General features: G+C 41.7%; 1 protein-coding gene across 2 annotated transcripts in view; it reads right to left on the reverse strand.

Annotated features, from left to right (window-relative positions):
* The window catches only part of arhgef18b (rho/rac guanine nucleotide exchange factor (GEF) 18b), a 47,022-nt gene that overhangs the window by 9,014 nt on the left and 17,861 nt on the right, over positions 1–20,147 (reverse strand). For both annotated transcript variants that reach the window (XM_086116008.1, XM_086116009.1), the window contains 19 exons: positions 14,682–14,749; positions 14,436–14,481; positions 14,083–14,278; positions 13,566–13,672; positions 12,829–12,969; positions 12,276–12,526; positions 12,056–12,181; positions 11,851–11,968; positions 11,512–11,766; positions 11,352–11,428; positions 10,916–11,094; positions 10,764–10,837; positions 9,992–10,177; positions 9,746–9,892; positions 9,314–9,429; positions 8,865–8,933; positions 8,670–8,717; positions 7,923–8,204; positions 7,697–7,846 (listed from right to left, as the gene is read on the reverse strand). In XM_086116008.1, coding sequence (XP_085972134.1) covers positions 7,697–7,846; positions 7,923–8,204; positions 8,670–8,717; positions 8,865–8,933; positions 9,314–9,429; positions 9,746–9,892; positions 9,992–10,177; positions 10,764–10,837; positions 10,916–11,094; positions 11,352–11,428; positions 11,512–11,766; positions 11,851–11,968; positions 12,056–12,181; positions 12,276–12,526; positions 12,829–12,969; positions 13,566–13,672; positions 14,083–14,278; positions 14,436–14,481; positions 14,682–14,749 — 2,636 coding nt within the window. The remainder of the gene's footprint in view (positions 1–7,696; positions 7,847–7,922; positions 8,205–8,669; positions 8,718–8,864; positions 8,934–9,313; positions 9,430–9,745; positions 9,893–9,991; positions 10,178–10,763; positions 10,838–10,915; positions 11,095–11,351; positions 11,429–11,511; positions 11,767–11,850; positions 11,969–12,055; positions 12,182–12,275; positions 12,527–12,828; positions 12,970–13,565; positions 13,673–14,082; positions 14,279–14,435; positions 14,482–14,681; positions 14,750–20,147) is intronic.

Consider the following 20,147-nt stretch of genomic DNA (forward strand, 5'->3'; position numbering starts at 1 on the left):
TTTAAGGGAGCAAAAGTAATGGGATAATTGATGTGTGTTATTCCCTCATTCTCCAAGTTACAAGCACCAGAGAAAAAGTTCTTGAATTCATTTCAAACGTGCTATTTGCATTTGAGCTGGGACAGTCAGTGACGCAACCGCCATTAGTCGCACAAAGACAAAAACAAACCCATCAGAGAGACAGCAGAATAATTAGTTTTGGCCAAATCTCAGGGCCAGCTCTGTCCTGGGCTGCTCCCTGGACACTCTGGAGGAGGTGAGCAACAGGAGGATGCTAGCTAAGCTAATAGCTATGATGGACAGACCCTCCCACCCCATCCAGGACACCGACAGAACTGGGCAGCTCCTTCAGCCAGAGACGAATACACCCGCGCATGTATATTGATCGTGTGACTGCTAAGAAGATCAGTAAGTTGATTTTTGTACTATCTGCCAAATGCTTCGGAGCTCATCAGACAGCATTTCACACGATAGACAATAAGCCAAAACATACTGCGGGAAAAAAATACTTTCCAAAGAAGTGGAATGTTCTGCACTGGCCAAGACATTCACCTGACCTGAATTCAATTGAGCATGCATCTCACTTGCCGAACGGGAAATGTTCAAGGAACAAACAGGGAGTGAAGACAGGTGCAGTCGAGGCGTGGCAGAGCATCACCATGGATGAAATCCAATGACGGGTGATGTCTAAGCGTTCTAGACTTCTGGCTGTAATTGACTGCAAAGGTTTTGCAACCGAGTGTTAAAAATATGAAAGTTTGAATTATGATTGTGAATTTGTCCCATTACCTTCGATCAAAAAAGTGGTATTCAGAGCCAAAGTGCTGATGTGGAATTTTCATGGACCTGATTGTAAGTTGTCTGTTACTGTAGTTGCTAGCGAACAATATGAAAATGTGAAAACAAATGACACGTTCGGAAGCTTAACTTTGATGACACACGGAGGATGCAAGTCACTTTGCATGAACACAGCATATGGCTGATTTCCATAATAGATGACACCAACCCTGAGCTGTGTTCCGTAGATTTTGCGATAAGGCACTGAGCAGCCAGGAAAAAAAAAAAAGCTGTAGAATTTAAATCTTCATGATCACTGCTGCTTTTCAGCACTATGCTCATGCTAATCAGCACCAAATTGAATGTAGGTCTCTATGGTCATCACCATATTAGTCCTTAGCACGACTATCACCTTTCAGTGGCATAAACAAACAAACAAACAAATAAAACACTCCCGGAATTAATCAGTTACATTCTCACTGGATCTATTAATTAGTGCGTGATGGGAGAACTAATTTTACAAGAAAATCTTTCACAAAAAATTGGGTTGAACTGAATTGAGTATAAGGGGCATTTAGGCATTTTAGTACAAGCTCCATTTATTTCTGTCATCTATCAATATTGGCACTGCAATCCTTATTTATTTTTGTAATTCACGGGACCACTTTCTATCCAATCGAGAGGAGATTCACTCCCACAATGAATCTAGAGCGTGTCCAATGTTTCTTCCAGTTGGGGGGGAATTCCCCCCCCCCCCCCCCCCGCTTCAACACTGCAACATATGTTGTTTTTGTGCAAGATCATTAATGGATTAAGTAACGCAACCCGAAGTCCTCTGCAATGCTTTGACGACTTTTAAGAAGATCATCGTATAAAATGAAAAGTTGCTGTTTGTGTTGTGATATTAGCAGTAAGGGGAACATTTTGTCCACTTATACACAGAGCCTGATGAACTTTCAAGGCATGTTGCGTGATATAAAAAATGTTTTCTGGATGTTCAGGAGATCCATTGCATCCACACCATATTTAATGTTTGGACGAACCACAGACAAACTTTTATAGGTATTAAAATGATGATCCTCAAACTGCCTCCATATGGAAGGTTCAGTCCCTTTGTTGTGGTTGATCTCTTTTGATCTTCAATTTCCTTCCTCTTTATTGATTCCAGTCATGGTCATTTAAAGCAGATCCCGGGGAAAAAAAAAAGATGTTTGTTGAAAGATTCAATGGGATGGAGAGATGGAAAAGAAAAAGAAGCAACTGCTGAGAATCTACTAAACTCGGAAAGCCCCCTTGAACAGTCAAATGCACTTTGACCAAACATGGTTGTAACTCTTTATGTCTAGATATGGCACATTTTACTCTAGGAAACACTACTCAAAAATCATCTTTAGTTTCTTGAAAAAAGAAACAGAAAGCCCATCAAGTTGACTGGTCTGAAAAAATGAAGGCCAAATAAATGTCGGACAGTTTTTAAATGAGCCATTTTATAGAGCAAATGCTCGTACGCCAAGATGTCGGGCTGACACCGGCCTCCCAAATGCTCGTACGCCAAGATGTCGGGCTGACACCGGCCTCAATGTAAACCTTGGCTTTTTTTTGTATGCGGTGCAAAGGCCACATTATGATCAATGACGGAGAATACATCCTGGGGAGATAAGGAACACTTGCTGAGTCTTTTACAAGCTGAAGAGGGCAAAGCCAATAGACTGTGACTGTGTCTGGAGACCAGCTCCAACAGCTGAGCATGATGGGAAGGCACAGAGAGGCCCTTCAGTGGGAAAAGTCGGCAAAAGTCCCTTGTTCAACCCCGCTCCCTCCTTCGTCTTTGCCTGCATCAGTCTTCCTCCATGAACACTGGCTCGCCTTAGCGCATAGACCTTCCATTGTTCCCTCTACAAGGTGACTGGCATGGAGCGGCAGAGGCGGCAGGTTTCCAGGGCAGGAAACTACGCGGAAGCAGGGGAAACATAAACAGGCCTGACTGACAGCACACAAACAATTAGCACTGGCAGTCTTCCAGAGGGTTCTGCTAATGACAGGCTTGCGCTCGCTAATTATACAGCCGGGTTCCTCTCATCCTGAAAACCGCTCGGATACTCCCAAATCATACAGAGCCCGACGAGCGCCTCGCCTGACACTACACAATGGACTCTCTTGAGGAGGGTGATGGTGGTTAACATTTAGTAGGTGAGCAGAGGTAATATGATCAACTGAGAGTTGAGCGTTTTCATGCGCCGTGCGAGCGGTGGCTGACTACGTCTGAGAATGAAACCGTGTCTACAATGTAAATGTATGTGCAAAGCTGAATCGTATGATGTTCATCAACGATGCAGCCCAGAGGGTAAAAAGAAAAAAGATATCTGAAAATGGAGGCTAATTTGTTTGCTCTAGCATCAATTTCCATACAAGAGCTGTATTGAAATATCTGAATGTAAAATCCATAATTGTTCTTTTTTTTCTGTGTTGCTGTTCTGTATGAAAGGCCATGACACAGTATGGGGCACTGACATTTTCTGCCTGTGGAGGTCGTAACAGACATGTAACAGTCACTGTGATGTCCTATCATGCCATGGTGGGACCAGAATTTCTCACACCCAAAACTGACTTCTCCTACTTTGTAGTGTAACGCAATTGTCTCTACCGAACAATTCTTTTACACTTCTCCCCTGTGGCTGTCGCTGACACTTATCTTCACGCATCTAATCAGATTGCAGAAGTTGCGTTGCTGTGTGAAACTGTACACTGTTGAGGCACCATTTTTGAAACTTCTGTAAGTGGTACAAATACATGCCAGAACTTTTGCCACGGCTCTGATCCGCCAATTGTGCCGAATCTCAATGTGGAAGAAGCTTATTATGTTTTACTATTTATATTACTGTTGTTGTAGTTAATATAGTGAAGGCATTTGAACATGTTGGGTCTTTTGTGGAGCTACGAGGGAGGAGCAAATGACTCCAAATAGTTCTCACTCTTCTCACCACTGCAAAACTAAACCAGACCTGCTTGGATTCAATTATATCTTGAACTATTCATTACTACCACCAAAGTGCTGTCAGAATTTGCACACAAAGTGCTTCCGGCTGATTGTTGAAGAAAGCAGTCATCGGTATGTGGGTGGAGGTGGTAATATTACTCATGGGGCTTGTTCAGCCTACAGGATACACACTCAAGTAACATCACACAACAGCCCGGGGACAACAGGTGGGCAAGGTTGAAATGAGAACTCAAAGTGTAGAAAACAAAGATACAGGTCATTGTTTAATGAGGTACCTTGTAGTATGGTCGTGTTTTAAACAGAAGCTAATTTGACCACTTTACCATTGAAGTTAATTGTACCTAATGGGAAAAAAAGGTGGAACACAGCACTGCAGGAGCACAAATGGTTTGTCAAACCTCTCCAGCAAAATGTCTATTTATTATATTGCTTTTGTGCCCAGAAGTGTCCCATTATCCACCAAAGCCTACAACCCCATATCACACATACTGCATGTTAAAAGTGTTTGTTATGTCCAGGAACAGCAAGCAATCGGTGAATGTAGAGCAAGGGTGCCGAATACATCGATTGTGATCAACCGGTAGCCAGCGAACTGGTCGAAAGTCGATCTTGAGGGGTGTCAGGGGGGGTGGGGGGGAGAGATTTGTGTGTCTGTATGTGTGTCATTATAAAAAATTTTGTGTTCGTGCACACTGCAACCTTAGCATCATATCAGTTTCATTTTCGCAAAGAAAGGATTTAAAAAATAAAAGCAGGTCACCTGACACTATGGTGGCGCACGATCTGCATCACCCGAAATTATTAGCGCTCAGCAGTCTGCAATTGCAGCTTGCGATCAGAGAGGTTGCAATATATCTTTTTTTTTTAAATTATTATTATTTTCATTCAAAGTTTGTTTCATGGTCAATTCACCAATGTCACTGGCAAAGAAAAGGAATCTGGAGCACCAGGAGAAGCATTTTAAAACGGTACGCAACGAGTTTCTGCACCTAACACGCTGCAAAAGTGTGTTCCACGCCTCCGCGTCAGGTCTCGACGAAAGTAGGCATTGATTTCCTTTTCACAAACTATTGCATCTACTTTATTTTTTTGTCTTCTTCATGTTAGGGGTTCATTATGGCATGCATGTATGCGAATGCTACCACGTGTGCGTGCACGTGCAGTAACAGGTCAATCGCAGGAGGTTGGTTGCTTGAAAAGTACATCTTTGGTCAAAAAAGGTTGGCCACTCCTGGTGTAGAGATTACTGGGCTACATATATTGTATTGACATGGCGCTTATTATTAATGATTGTTCTTGTGGTTTTTGCAGGACTGAATGGTGATCATTTTGATAAAGTGGTCCGCTGGATTTGAACCTTTTCGAAAAGGCAAGCAAATACTTTTCACGAGGCCACTTGTTTGTTGTTGTGCATGTACCCTTGGGTTACAAAGTATTTGAGCTGCACTGTTATATGAGCTGCCATGTAAAGTTTTCAGGCTCACGCGGCGCCGTAACAGTGATATTGTGCAATCTATTCGTGCTGGGTATGAGCCAATGGAAAAGTCTGAATTCAAGGCCTTCCTAATCAAAAGGGCCGACTCTGATCAAATGAGATAACGCATGAAAGTTCCTCTGAAGTCCTCACATGCTGCGACTCGCTCCATCCTCCCTCTCGCTCTAACATACGATCAACTTCAGAGGGATACAAACACACAGAGGTGTCTTTTTTTTTTTTTAATAAGGTCTAATTATAGCACTACGGCTTGCTGATGACTCCTAATGTTTGTGGTAGGCATTAAAGGGCTGCTGATATCAGGCTGGCCTGGAGCCTGGAACACAAGCCAGGACCGATGAAAAGGCTGTTTAATGTGTTTTTGATGAAACAAGGGTGTGTCGGGAGGGGGGCGGGGGGGGGGGGGGGAGATATACCACTTCCAAATTTCCCATTAACGCAGCCAAGAAAGTCCCACGGCACAGCCAACAATATAGAGTAAACCCTGATCTGCGTGTGTACAAAACACACAAACGGACAGAATGAAAACAAATAGCGCGGGGATGATGTCAGTGGGCGCCAAGTGCTGACATGGCCATGTATCGCTCTGGCTTCGGGTCTCATCTTGCAGTGCAATCTCACAAACAAACAAATAGCACTTTTGTGTGCATGTCTGTTACAGTCAAAAGTCGAGGCTTGTAATTACAAGGTTGCTGACTCATCACAGGTCCATCCAGGACAACTATCCAATCCACTCCTTCTCACGATCACATGCCATACTTTTCTTGGGAAGAGGTTTTTCAAGTGCAACCCTTCATCGTAATAGGATTAAAAAGAGTGATCGTTAAGTGTTGTTCAAAGTACAGGAACGTTGACATTGAATCACTTTTTTTCGAGCTCCTTGCCAGAGCTGTTGGCACCGGGCATGAAATACAGCAAAGTGGTCATAGCTTTCCATGAAACTCACAATGTCTCACATTGTTGTGCAAGAAGGGAAAGAGGGATGGAAGCATGGAAATACCGAGACGCTGGAGAAAGATGTCAGGAAGAAGAATGGAAAGAGACCTGTGCTAAATAGGTAGATTACCATCTTTACTGATGAAGTGGTTAGAAAAGTGTGGGGGTGTGGTGTGATTATACACATGAAGATGCGGGGAGAGAAAAAACAACTGTTACACAAAAACTAGCAGGATTTTTTGTGGAATTTCCTTCAAGACATTGCTTTTTAATAAGTCTGTATATGTTAAAGCAGAAGAATGTACAATTATGAGAGACAATGACTTAAGTGGAAGAGCACGTAACTATCGCCATCAACCTGCTGGTGTCCAGCGCATTATGTTTTCCTTCATAGTTACCGTCATTGCCAGACGACTAAGCGCACCTGGTTTAAGAATAAGAATAAGAACACCTTTATTCGTCTCACAATGAAGAAATTCCCAATTTACAGCAGCAAGGTTATGAAAATAGGAGCTGCTGTTAAGCCACAACAGTTAAATTTAGCCATCAAAAGAAATACCGGTACTGTTCTGCAACTTGGTTCGTGGCAATTCAAAATTTTAATCTGAGATGAACGGCTTTGTAATGTCGCAAATGTACTGGCAGATCAAATATACGATATCAAATTCCATGAGCTTTCTCAACAAAAATTGTTTCCAGCTCACTGCCACAAAGCCTTACTGTCACAGTATAAATAGTTTTACAAAAATATTAACCATATTTAGAATGTGTTTATTTATTTATTTGTTTAGAATGTGGCTAAAAATTAAGGCGTGTTGATCAATTGCTGAGATGTACAAGCACAATCAATGAATGGGGCAATCCTTGCCAACGGCTTCTCAAAAAGCCACGCTCCAATATTTCTCGCCCACTTCCTCTTTTTGTATAACCGTAAGGGCCAGGGCAATCCACTTCTCCCTGGACAATCTCACAACATTGTTTGTGGTTCATAAATAAAATAATGTAGTACTGTGGATGTCTCCACATCTAATATGAGCAACAGGGGTCACAGTTTTTACAATGCATTAGTATGTGCGTGGGGGTCAATTTGGTGCGAGTCATCCAATTTAATTTGCTTGTGATTGTCTAATCCGGTCACGTGCGGTGGATCTTAGGCTCCAGCTTTACCATAAATGTGGTTGTTAAAGGTAACGTTGAGTGTTCTATCGCATTTACCATTACAAGCAGTTAACCATTTTTTCCCACTTCTGTGACAGTTAAAAATGTTAAAAAGGGGGATCTTTGAGGAGCGTGCAATGTGACATTACGCATATGTAATTGAAATTTGGACTTCAGTGTTTTCGTGGTTTTCAAGGTTGTGCTAATAACAGTGTTTGATTAAGGTTTCGTGATTTCTACAGTATGACTTTGATCAATTCTCAACATTTTATTTCTAAATTCAGCCACTGCTAACAAGTCAAGGCTAGTCTTTAATGAAGGCCTGTTTGCACCTCAATGGTTTTCCTCTTGATCTTCTTCTGGTGTTCTAGGCGTTCCTTCTCTTTCTCGACTGCGCGAGTGGACTCCCTGAGTCTCTCCAGGTCTTGTTGGTACGTCTCCCTTTGCCTCTCCAACTCCACCCTCTCTTCTGCCAGTCGCTCCTGTATCCAATTTTTCGATGGTTAGTGTCCAAGACACAACACCATTCCAACTGTCAGGTAGGTCCGACCACGTTACCTCCAGCCGCCTGCATTCCTCCTCCCTTTGCCGCAGCCTGGCCTCTGTGGCCTCCACTTGTTGGCGGTGCTTCCCTCGCTCCTTCTCCCAGCGCTGCTGTTCCTGGCGATGCTGAGACTGCAGTTTGTGGAAGCTGGCGAGCTCCTCTCTCTGCAGGGCCAGCGTGCGCTGCTTCTCCTGCTCTAGCAGCACGTTCCCGCGGTGGCGCCCAGGCAGAGAGGCGCGCTCTGTCAGCGAGACACGCTGCAGCTCAATGTGGCTGTCCTGCTGAGATATGATGGCCTGACCATGCAGAGAGAAGACAATTGATACTTTATTCCCATAAAATGCCTCACAACAGAAATGCTCCAACCATTCAGAGCCTGGAATGTTCTGAATATTGTATTCACCTGTGCTCTAAGGAGATCTAAGCAACAAGTGTTGGGTGTAAGTTTGCCTTCACAAGATGATAAGGACACTATCAGAGAAGTATTAGTTTAACAATAGGTTTAATGTAGTGGGTGTAAGGTGTAAATGTGAAGAACTGAACGGCATTCCACAGAGGTGTTTCTAATATGCTGCAAAGCAGTTCTACACACTATTACAAAATTAAACATGGATCAATTTCAGTGTCTGAGGATTGGATTTCATTTGATTCTTCATGCGTTTTGCCGGTGTATACACCATCTCATTGGTAGATATCTGACTCTGTAAAGGCAGTGTGCAAATATAAACAAATCATTGTGAGCCACCGAGGCATCATGTTACCTGAAGACTGTAGAGCCTTTGAGAAAGCATTAATACTTTGTCAAAGAACTGGAATGGAAAAAGAAAGAGAAGAACATTAAAATCAGACATGCACAATCACTGTAACATAGCACAGGTGCATTTACAGTAGTATATCCTCCCAATCCTGCAATGCTAAATGTGAGCAACTAACAGATTCAAAGAAGAGGCACAGACCTCTGCCTCGGGGAATGAGTTGGACCAGATCCTGTTCCATCTCGTTGGTGTGCAGCAGCTCTCATCAACCTGGTCAACATTAGCCAGAAAACACGGATTTATTTTTTTTCCTTTGGTGCTACAACCAAACAGTGGAGCTTAAAGTTTTCTGAAACGAATCTAGTGGCAATCCCAAGAATTGACTTGGGTGCACAGTGACAACTGCCATCTGTTTTATACAACTGGTCATCCTCAAAGACTATTTATTTATGTGAACATGCAATGTTTATATGATGTGTATCAATTACATGTTTTGCCAATGATGGCTTTTGTTTATGCGTCTGTGATGAGAAGTCTTCGACGCTTGTTTGTTCATAAAGGAAATAAATCATCGCAAGTTTGTCGCCCTGTGTGATTTTGGGTTGTGCTTGAAGTCAAAGCGTATGTGACTTTTTGTGCGTCAGACCAACCGTCTGCTCCAGAGTTTGGCTGCCACAGAGATCTTTGAGCTGAGGGTCAGAGCTGGCCCGCTGGCTTCGGTCTCTGTTTCTGGATTCGCCAGAAAAATTCTTCTTCATGTTGCCATCTGGCAGAGCAACACCCAGACACAGACACAAACAATGACACAAAAATAACGGTGAGACCAAAAAGACCAGAAAACAGATCAATTAACTACCACAAAATGTGCATCAAGATGACAAAGGAATACGTGTCATACTACAATTGTGAATATTTTGTTTCTTAAATTGGCCAGAAATATTTTCTAAACAGCAAAAGTGTGTCTTTTAGGGAGAAAATAACATGTTGTGAATAATTCACAAGTTATTCATTGCACAAAGTGCACAACAGTACAACCCATTAGGTCGGAGGTTTCCTCAGGACATTAAGTATACTCGACTCACTCTTAGTGAGGATGGTGGGGCTGCTGTCATAGCCACCAAAAGTGTCTGCTCTCCTGGGCAGGAGTCCAGAGCTGCTCCCTTCATTTTGATGTGATGATAAGACTTCACCCCGCACTCCAGACTGGAGCAAATTCTGAAGGTTTTCAACTGAAAAAAACCCAAAAAAACTCCCGTTCAGTGAATGGAGTTTAAAAGTGTGCGTGTCATTGATTCAATGCCATGTTCTCTTCGGCAACCCTGTCCTACCCTCAGTGATGGCTCCTTTAAGCAAGGCTTCCCCCTGCTGGAGATCTGAGGCATCACCCCGTAAAAGAAGCTTGGAGCGGGAAGCTGTGTCCTCCAGACCTGCCACAGACTCTGCCATGTCTGCAAAAAGTTGCAGCTTCTCAGAGAGCGCCTGGACAATCACTGCATCCTTCTGGCTCAGACGTTCTACAGTGGGAAATAGACATCATTGTGACAATTGTCCATTACTGCGACACATGCTCTTGCAAGTTGTACTTTCTGCGAGACAGCTCATCGTTCGGCATTTTACTATTCCATTTCTATTGTCTTTTATATATCCTGTACCAAAAAATACATATAAAATATAAAAAATAAACTTCTGGGCACTCGCTCATTGTTTGGTAAAACTACATTTCACTGTCCAGGCCTGTGTACGGCATGACTGTGGACCCTCACTATTCGCAAAGTTTAGGGACCGAGCGTTGCAGTGATGCTCAGCCAAAAAGGTTTGCAACGGGCCAGAGATAACAGGCATTTTTTTTTTCATATGACCAGACAAAATGAAGCTAGTCACCTCACTTCAACATAGTTCCTTGGCAGTTGAATGCCACAAAATGACGCCAAAGCAAGATTTTTTTTTTAAGATTTGACACGCACTAGCCTCCTCACCACGAAAACTAATATACGATATATATGAACCCCCCCCCCCCAAAACAAAAAACGAAGCAGCAATTTCAAGAATGCCGAACTGTGAATATGCTAGGACTCACAGAAGTTAATTAAATGTCAGTACCTTGAAATTCTTTGAACCTGGAAGCTCGAGCTTCTTCCTCTTCACTGAACAGCCTCTCCTCTGTATGAGGACAGCTAAAATCGATAGGACAGAAGCCATCAATTACTGTACTACGACAATTCCTTTTCAACAATGTATTGTATCACAGCTACCTCTCAACAGCTTGCCGGATTTGGGTCATCCAAGTGTTTCTTTCTTCTTTAGAGGTCGTGTGGATCTCGTACATCTCCGGCTCATTGGAGGACGCGCAGATCAGAAACATGGCTCTCTCAGCATGTGCCACCTCCCTAACAATCAGCTTCTGAAGAGAGATGACTGATGGCTTGTTGTCCTACAGGGGTAAAAATAAGACACAAGAATGAATCGGGCTCCAGCTGTCTTTCACCTCAATCTCCTAGAAGGCTTTTACAATGGTCACAACAGAGATAAATGCTACAAATATGCTTAACTGATATTGTGAGGGAAATGAAAGGAATGCATTAACCTCACACGTGTTACATTGTCCTAAAAGGGCCCTAAATGATCATGCAACTTAATTATATATGTACTGGTAGTTGAGGTGCATAAAGAAAACGATTAATTCCTCACCACTGCTGCAAATACATATCGCTGATCCTTCTCTTGTAGCAGGAGTAACACATCAGAAAGGAGAACTGCAAGAATATCTGTGAGGACCAAATAACACCGAGATAATTTCTTCAAAAGTGAGTTGAGAAATAAACATCCGTTCATTGTGCCGCAACACTACCTTTGAGTCTGCCAGAGGCAGCTTTCCAGTTGACGGTGCCCTCGTGCAGGAGACGTCTCCGACCCTGCGCTAAGTCTTCTCGGCGAAACACTCGGCCATCTTTGATTTTGCCCAGGGCCTTTGGCTCCAGCTTGTTGTGGATGTCACGAAGGCGACATGTCTTCTCGTGCAGATTAACCAATGAGTCCACTTGAACAATAGTGTCTTTAATCAAGCCTAGCGCACGGTTCAGCTCCGTGTGTTCCTCGGTACCCTCTAAGGGGAATAACAAAGATTCAAATAAACACGGGAGTTTTTTTCCTCAAATAAATGTACAGCACAAAATGAACGTAACAAGACCTTCGGTGCTGTGTAGGATGCGCTCGACCAGAGCCGGGTACTTGGTAATGCGCTGTGTTACCAACAACATACACTCAGGCACTCCTAACCTTCGCACAATGGACAGGTTGTTGATTTTCTGCCAGGGCAAAAGACAAGACTCAAACTACAAAGTTGTACAAAGATGAGTCGGTGTAAAGATCACAGGCTTGCTTGGTTCTCTCACCCGTATGATGCTGTGGAATCTTTTGTTTGTTTGCATCTGCTCTTTGTAGTAGCTGACAGCCTCAGTGTGGTGACTGCAGAAATCACCATAGCACTCCTTCATCTTCTCGCCGACAACACTTGAAAACTGCATAGATACGTCCGAAAATAAAAATACAACCACCCCAAAAAAAAACAAACAAAACAAAAAAATGTCAGACTTGTACATGCCCTTTCCTTACCTGCGCAATGAGTATGTCTGCTATTCTGTCCACTGTGTAGTTGCCCTCGGTGGGCATAACAGTGCTTTCTCGCCTGCGTTCTTTAAGAGAGGACAAGAAATGCATGTGGAGCTCCAGGAGGTTTTCCAAGCGCGGGAAAATACATTCCACTTTGCTTGAATCCATCTGGAGGTTCTCCTTCAACTCTCTCACGTACACATGGAGCATTATCTTCAGTGTCCTCACGTGGTGCATTTCCGTCTGCATCAATTCTGTTTTACATAAGGTGACACATTACAATCTCAGTCCAAGTTTTCTGTTTGTTTTTAAATGTTATCAGACTTTGACGTGCGCCAATACAACAGTTTGTATCGTTTACAGACAGGCCAAATCACAGGGACAAACATGACAATGAAAAATATTGATTTGCAAAACTGGTACTAGTCTAAATTGAGTTTCAAGTTTAGAGTATATCCAGAAGCCTACATTGTTATTGCTATGGTCGAATAGTAATATGTTTTGTTTGGCTTAAAAGGTAACGTTAAACAAAGAGCATCCATACAAATGCACGAACCATATGTGGCATCCTGCCTCTTCATGGCCTCTTTAGAGTGTCTCTTAACAAACTGCTGGTCAACGGCCAAACTCCAAGACTCTGCTTCCAGGTCCTGAGCATCACACTCTAGATCAGCTCGCACTGCAGCATAGTGAGCATCTGAGAAAAGGAGCAAACCAAGTTACAGATTTCAGACTGTATAATAGTGAATGTCACCTCAACTATGCTGGCATTTGGCCATTACAGAGGTGAGATGAATTTGCAAGCAGTTGCTAGATGAATAATAATCCAAAACAGAGAGAAAAATAAAAGACTCAAATAAGATACGTTTGGATTACTCTGAGGAAAAAAAATATTACGAGAAGCACACCAAAGCTGTTGAGCCAGACCACAGCGATATTTGGCCACCCAAAAATCGCAGCAACCGTGCGGGTTTTAATGTGACGCAGTTTTATGATTTTTTACTGATGAGTTTCATGCCGCCAGCAGATTTACAGATCGCCTCACCACATCTGAACAGTGAAATTACTAATAATGTCACAGTAGACCAATGAAACTGTCTGAATCCACCCTCATCCTGAATATTCCTATCGGCGTAGTTTAGTGAGTGTGGTGTGGAAGTCACCATTGGCTTCATTAAACACACCCATCCCTACATTTGAGAAATGACAACAAAAACTCTGCTTTGAAAAAGGTGGATGTACAACAAAACAATCCCACAAATTAAAATCAATCAACCAATCAAGTCAATTTACCTTCCACGATTATAGACTCGGTAGTGGAGGGAACGAGGGAAATGGTGTCTTCATTGCAGCGCTTCAAGCGAAGAGCGTCGGTTTCATCCATCTCTGCGGGGAGAGATCTGGTGTAAAAAAAGAATTTATATATATATATATATATATATATTTTTTTTTTGTAATCAACTCTTTAAATATGTACCAAAAGAGAAATCAGGTAAATGCTCCAGATGAATAAATGCTTACAGTATGTACCGTTCCCTCTTGATAAAATTGTTGTGTGCTACAATTCATATTCTAATTGTCTGTTTAGCCTGTCACTTTAGCTATCCATACTATTTCTGAATCTTCTTCACTCAAAGGGCTTTCAGAAACTATGCACGCTTTTAAACACTTGTGAGCCAGTAATAAAGCAAATGCTGTAGATTAGCATAGGAACACTTCATCTTCAATTAATGCTCAAGTCCTTCATGTGAGAGGCAATCAAAAGCAAACGAGACAAAATGAATAAATGATGCAAGACTGGGGCACTGACCCTGAGCTGCTGTGGTGGCGTGGGCTGTGGCCGAGGTATGAAGCAGGAGCTCCTGGAGTGGTGATGTTATTTGTTGCAGTCGGTTGGTTACTTGGTCCCCGAGGAATGATGGTCATGCCAGGGGGGCCGTCAAATATTGCGTGGCCATTCAAGGTTTGTGATGACTGTTCCTGCTCTCTGTGGCGGTCTTTTAGTGCTGAGGGCAACACACAATTGAGACAACGGGGAGAACGGTGGAGTAAGAAGAGAAAGCCTAAAGTCGTCTGTCATTCTCTATCTATTCCACAACGCATCAGGAAAAGGCAGATGCCCACCCCACACCGAGCTTTGAAAATACATTGAATTATACTTACCAAGATTGGGGGATCCAGATGGGCCTGTCCTCGATAAAGAATCTCTCTGAGAATAGAAAGACAGACTATGCTATTTTTAAGGTCGTTTGATCAAATACTTATCAGCTATTAAAAAGATTACATTGGGGATTTTTTTTTTTTGAGAAAGCACACAAACGTTCCTGTACAAAGACCATTCAAGATTATAAGTGCAACCGTGACAGTGTGTGTCAGCACTGTTTCGCCACGTTCCAGTGGCGTGTTTACCTTGTTCTTGGTGCTGGTGCACTCACCCAGCAGAGACTTACAGCTCCTGTGAACATTCACAGCACAATCTGAAAAATAGGATCCAATAGTCTATATTAGTTTAGACATTGGTGTATAATACTGTTTTATCATCAGATGAAGGAAATCCAAAGTTATTTTACATTTATATTTAATTGAAATTAAAACACTTGAAATTCATAAATGTTTTTTTTCCTGAAATTGGAATCATGTATACTGTTAAAATCCAACCGAGATGAGAGCAGTTTTAACAATTTTAATCCATACGAACATAACAGGAAAAGAAGAAAAAATAAAACACACACAAGATAAAGCAATAGTGCTACTTGGCAGGGCCATTGGAAGTGGTGACGTGTTGAAAAAAAGCTCAACTATCCGTCCTTTTTGTATTGCAAATGCCTTCATTAGGTTCATGGGTCACTGAAGCCTATTCCAGCTGACTTCAGGTGAGGTACAACCTGTTACAGGCTGTTGTAGTGTACCACTCACGGGAAGCGTGTTAACATCATGAAATGAGTCACTATCACTCGCAAGAAAGCATCTTAAAGTACACAATCGCCCCGAGAACAGCTGTGATCTAAACGTCATGTCTTCTAGAATACTGTACCTATTTTTCCATTCAAATTCAGTTTGACATATTAAATACTGCTGACAGGAAGCGGTAAATAAACACAAACAAGCAAAAGCTGCAAACCCCATCCACCCCATTGGCAAAGGGGAAGGTGGGAAATCAACACTGTCCATGACAGGCAGAAGCGTCACATTGTTTAAATGTGGTTGCGTTGCTGTGTCCAAGGCAGCATCCCTCAACAGCACAATGTAATACTAGCAACTTCCACCAAGAGATCATCAGAAAGACTTCTGTACAATGTGTAGCTCATTTCTCTTCAGTGTGCCACAAATTACAATGGAAAGCATGCAGTGACAGCAGCACATACTGGGCCATTTTCATTGACATTTTTAGCTTCAGACCACACTTAGTCCTTCTAGTTCGACAAATCCACTCACTGAAGTCCCGTCCACTCTTCTAATAACTTAAACTTTCTGGCGAAGCGAAATTGAAAAGTCAACAGAAGGTGGCTTCAGAATAAGCCTCAGAAGCAGAGAAATGACCCTTGTTTGTTTGTTTGTTTGTTTAAACCGTAAATTGGTTGAGCATTACTTAACCGGCACACTTCAAGAAGCGCCAAAAATAAAAATAATTAATACAGTTCAGTAGAAACAGCAAGACTAATATGAACATCAGAATTTAGACTGTACTGCTTTTGATCAGATTCAGACGTCAGAGTTTTTCTTTTTATAAATATATACTTTATATACTTTTTGTAATCCAAAAGCAGCTGGATTCAAAGTATTTATCAATCTTACTAAGGCGAAGGTCTATAAAAAAAATTGTTATTAAAAAAATTAACGTTTTTCAGTCCACTGTAGCAGCCTTACCTTAGAAAGGCTGCTATGAAACATGAGGCTCATGAATCTATAACAGCAAATGTTAGTGTTGAGGGGGGAAAGATTTGAAAAAGATAAGAAGACAGGTAAGCAGATCTTCACAAAATATTGAAACATTCATTTAAGCGTCATCGGTGAAGAGCCCAAGCGCAAGCTAAATCCTTTCAGGAAACAGAGACGATGGCACACAAACTGCAATGACAAGAATTCTTCATGGTAGAAGTAAACGATTAGCTAAAGATAAGCCAGGACAGGGTGTTTTTCTATTTGCTGATATCACATCTCTTATCAGCACTCAGACCACCTCAAAGTCAGGCAATCACATGCTTCGAGATGCCTCATGTAGGAAGCAGAGCTGGCAAAGAACAAACATTTAAAAACTAACTCGGTCACTTTAGAATATAAGAAACAAAGCAGACATCACATGGCTGATTGCTCCATCCACAAAGGAGGATCAAATTATGAGACTAGAATACATTTGTAATATTATGAATACAGTCGCATGAATATTGAGCAGTTTGTTCCACTTTCAGTCACAAATCAGATGTTGTAGCAAACCTTAAAAGCAACAAGCTCAACTAATTCAAAGCCCTTACATTACACTGTTTTACAAACTGAGAAAACAAGGGGGGAAAAAGGTTTTACAATGTCTTATCTTTACTGGCAAAAGTGGGCTCGGCAATACTCAAGATAAGGGATTGGTTCTTCATTTCACACGATGATCAGGACACCTGAAAGATTCGGCTTTCTTTCACATGTTCAGGTGAACATTTTTTTGTCTCTACATGGATTGAATAAAATAAATGTGAAGGAAGGAGATCACGAATAGATTCAAGCCGAGAGCTACAACCAAAAAATATCTTTCTGTACTGGCGTCGGCATACGTATCTGTATGATACATACACACGATAATACCACAGTGATGTTATGATATTCATCTGTTTTAATGTCTAGGCAAGAGAACAGAGTATTTATCTTTCTATTATGTCCTCTGGGAAACAGAAAGTACACCTCAGATGGTTGATTTATGTACCATCACTAAATGCATGGTTCTGACAAATTAGATCATCATCCACACATAGGTAAAACAACTTCGAATAAAATGCCCCCCCCACACACACACACACACCCATTTCATTTCAGCGTGGGGCACTGGAGGAGTGTAAGGGCATCACCTGCTCCGTCTGAGGAATGTTAAGAATTTTGACACATCAGAAAATACGTCAAAAATTATGTGGTCCAATAATCCCAAATTATATTTTCAATCTGACATTTCTTCCTAGAGTGGCACAACATGGACCAGGCAAAGATGGAGACAAGTTACGGAAGAACGTAAAGCGAATGTTACGTTTATCCTCCATCTCCGTGATTCACAAATAGTGAGTCGAAAAAGAACAGGTGTGTGTGTGGGGGGGGGGGGGGGGGGGGGGGTACGCAATTTATATAACTGAATAGATCTATTATAATAATTACAATTATTGTTTCATTACTACAAATAATAATTTATCTTGATTCAGCTATCTCTGCCAGCGAAGTACAGTTATCCTGAAGGAGAATAAATAAATGCTCTTTCAATACCGCCGCCAATCATGAATCATACTTTAATAGATCACATCCAGACACTGTCACATTTTTGTAAACCCAATAAACGATGTCAGCCATTGCACCAAATATCTCATACATATTTAATACAATAATAATCTCTGAGCTAAAGTTAACAATCACCTGTTGAGCCTCGAGGCTACCACCAGCAGCGGCTAACAAAACTGGCAATAGCGAACACGAACGTTCACCAAAGCGACGTTTAGGGTTGAACTTGAAAAAGCAGCAACCTCACTGTGTTTATGAGGATGTGGAGAATTTGAGCTATTTCAAGTGAGCTACACTTGCTTTACAATTGGAAGCAGTTTTGCCGAAGTTACCTCGCAAGCAACGAGAGGCTATTGTTAGCTAGCTATACTGTCCAATAGACGACTCACTCTTATTTCCATTGAGTAAGTAAATCCACGTTAGTTCGTCCAGTCCATAGAAACACACTGAAGACACAAAGGAAGCAATATATCGCACTATGATAAGTGGGCTCACTAAAGTGCTTGAAAAAATCCACTGAAGGAACCAACGAGAATGATCCACCTGATCCCGCTACAGGAGCTGCTTCTTACCGTTATTAACACCAAGTCTCCACTCCGGTTCGGATGGTAACGACTGAAACAACAACAGCGGCAGCGGTGGCTCGGTTGGATAATCACACCATTGACATGGATGGATGAACGGCACAGATTATCCTGTTTTTGTTTTGTTTTTTTGTTATGGTCCACTTTAGTTAGCCGCTTTCTCCAGTGGGAACAATCTGTGTCATACAAACGGCGCATTCCACAGGCTCAATCCCCACACCACCACTTGGATCCAGTTAAAGGGGCACTGCACTTGATTGTTTTCTCACAAGTACCAAAGCCAAAAACAATAATTGCAATTACATCTGCAAATAAGGTTAGGAAATTGATTGATCTGATGGATTAACTGTTGATATGTCCCAACTTTTTTTTTTTTTAGGTCTGTCTACAGGAAGCATGGAAGGGCCATTTATTATTATCTTGTATCCCTCTAGACCAGGGGTGTCAAACTCATTTTTGTCGCGGGCCACATTTTAGTTACGGTTTCCCTTGGAGGGCCGTTATGACTGAACCCATATAAAAAAGTCAATAGTAACGGTTTATTCAACTATTGTTTAAGTTACTGTAATGAGGGGTTTGGTAACAAGAAAATGCTAACAATATGTCTCTTATTTATTTCATATGAGAATTTTAAATGTTGGTAGAGATTTTAGCAAGCATCGTGGAAGTTGACATGCTTGATTTGCTTTCGCGGGCAACAAAAAAATAATGTGACGTGCCAGATCTGGCCCCGGGCCTTCAGTTTGACAACCCTGCTCTAGGCAATATTCACCGAGGACCGAATAATGCTAAGTTACCAGAACACTCATCCTGACGGCAATCTATTGTTGATCAGTTTTTGTGGTCTTGGTCTCATGATTTCAAATTGTGAAAAATAATGTTCATAAAAGAAGTATCAGTGTTTCCAACTCTGCAATTTGGTCACTGTATTTAGCCTGAGTCAAATCTGAAAATCAATTTCTGTGGGAAAGTATTAGATTTGTGATATTAAGGCCAAAACACCCAGCCCTATCTAACAGAGAAGCCACTATCAAAGAAGAAGAATGTAGCCCATATATTATAAGAAAGTTACTGGTTTGTGTCAAACAAAGAAAGCTAGAATCATGCAGTATCTGGCGCTGTGCACTACATTACACGACACATACCAGAACACGTTTGTTGAATAAGCACACAATTAAAACAATCATACATTACACGCCCGTGCTTCCAGACTGCATTATTTATAGATGTTAGTATTATTGTCTTCCCCTAATTAAGAGAAGGGAGAGAATGAGCTAAGAGTGGCTTTTGTTGATGCTTTTAAAATAGACCTAAAAATAAACTGCACTCATCGGCGACTTCATTAGTTGCTGTTCAGTATATTGAGATTGAATATAAAATCTGCTTTGACAAAGTGCATAAACTCACAGCTTTGTTTGACATTACCTTCATTTCCCCTCAGGAGAAAAAAAAATACTGATCAACAGCTAATTTTAATAAGAGATGGCTTTATGGTTCGCAAATGTATTTTTGATGCGGATTTAAAAATAATGTCCCTTCTTTTTTGGAGCACATCAGTTTTTGGGGGATATTTTAATTTTTTGTCCTAAAGTTTGACCTATAAAAGCTTGCTCAATATGGATTTTACAGATGACGTTTTGGAAAGAAAATCCACCACATACACCTCACTGTAAGTCAGTGGGCGTGACTAGCATGCAACAACATCCTTCATCGGCCCTGGACAGAGTTATGATTGAGCCCGATGACCTCTGCCAAGCAGCAAAAAGAAACCTGAAGTTACCAGGAAAGAAAATCTGACCAACCGTGTTGATGTGGGTTGCTAATA

Source organism: Hippocampus guttulatus, chromosome 7 (assembly GCF_054856545.1).
Source record: "Hippocampus guttulatus isolate MCC_2025c chromosome 7, RoL_Hgut_1.0, whole genome shotgun sequence".
Classification (NCBI taxonomy): domain Eukaryota; kingdom Metazoa; phylum Chordata; class Actinopteri; order Syngnathiformes; family Syngnathidae; genus Hippocampus; species Hippocampus guttulatus.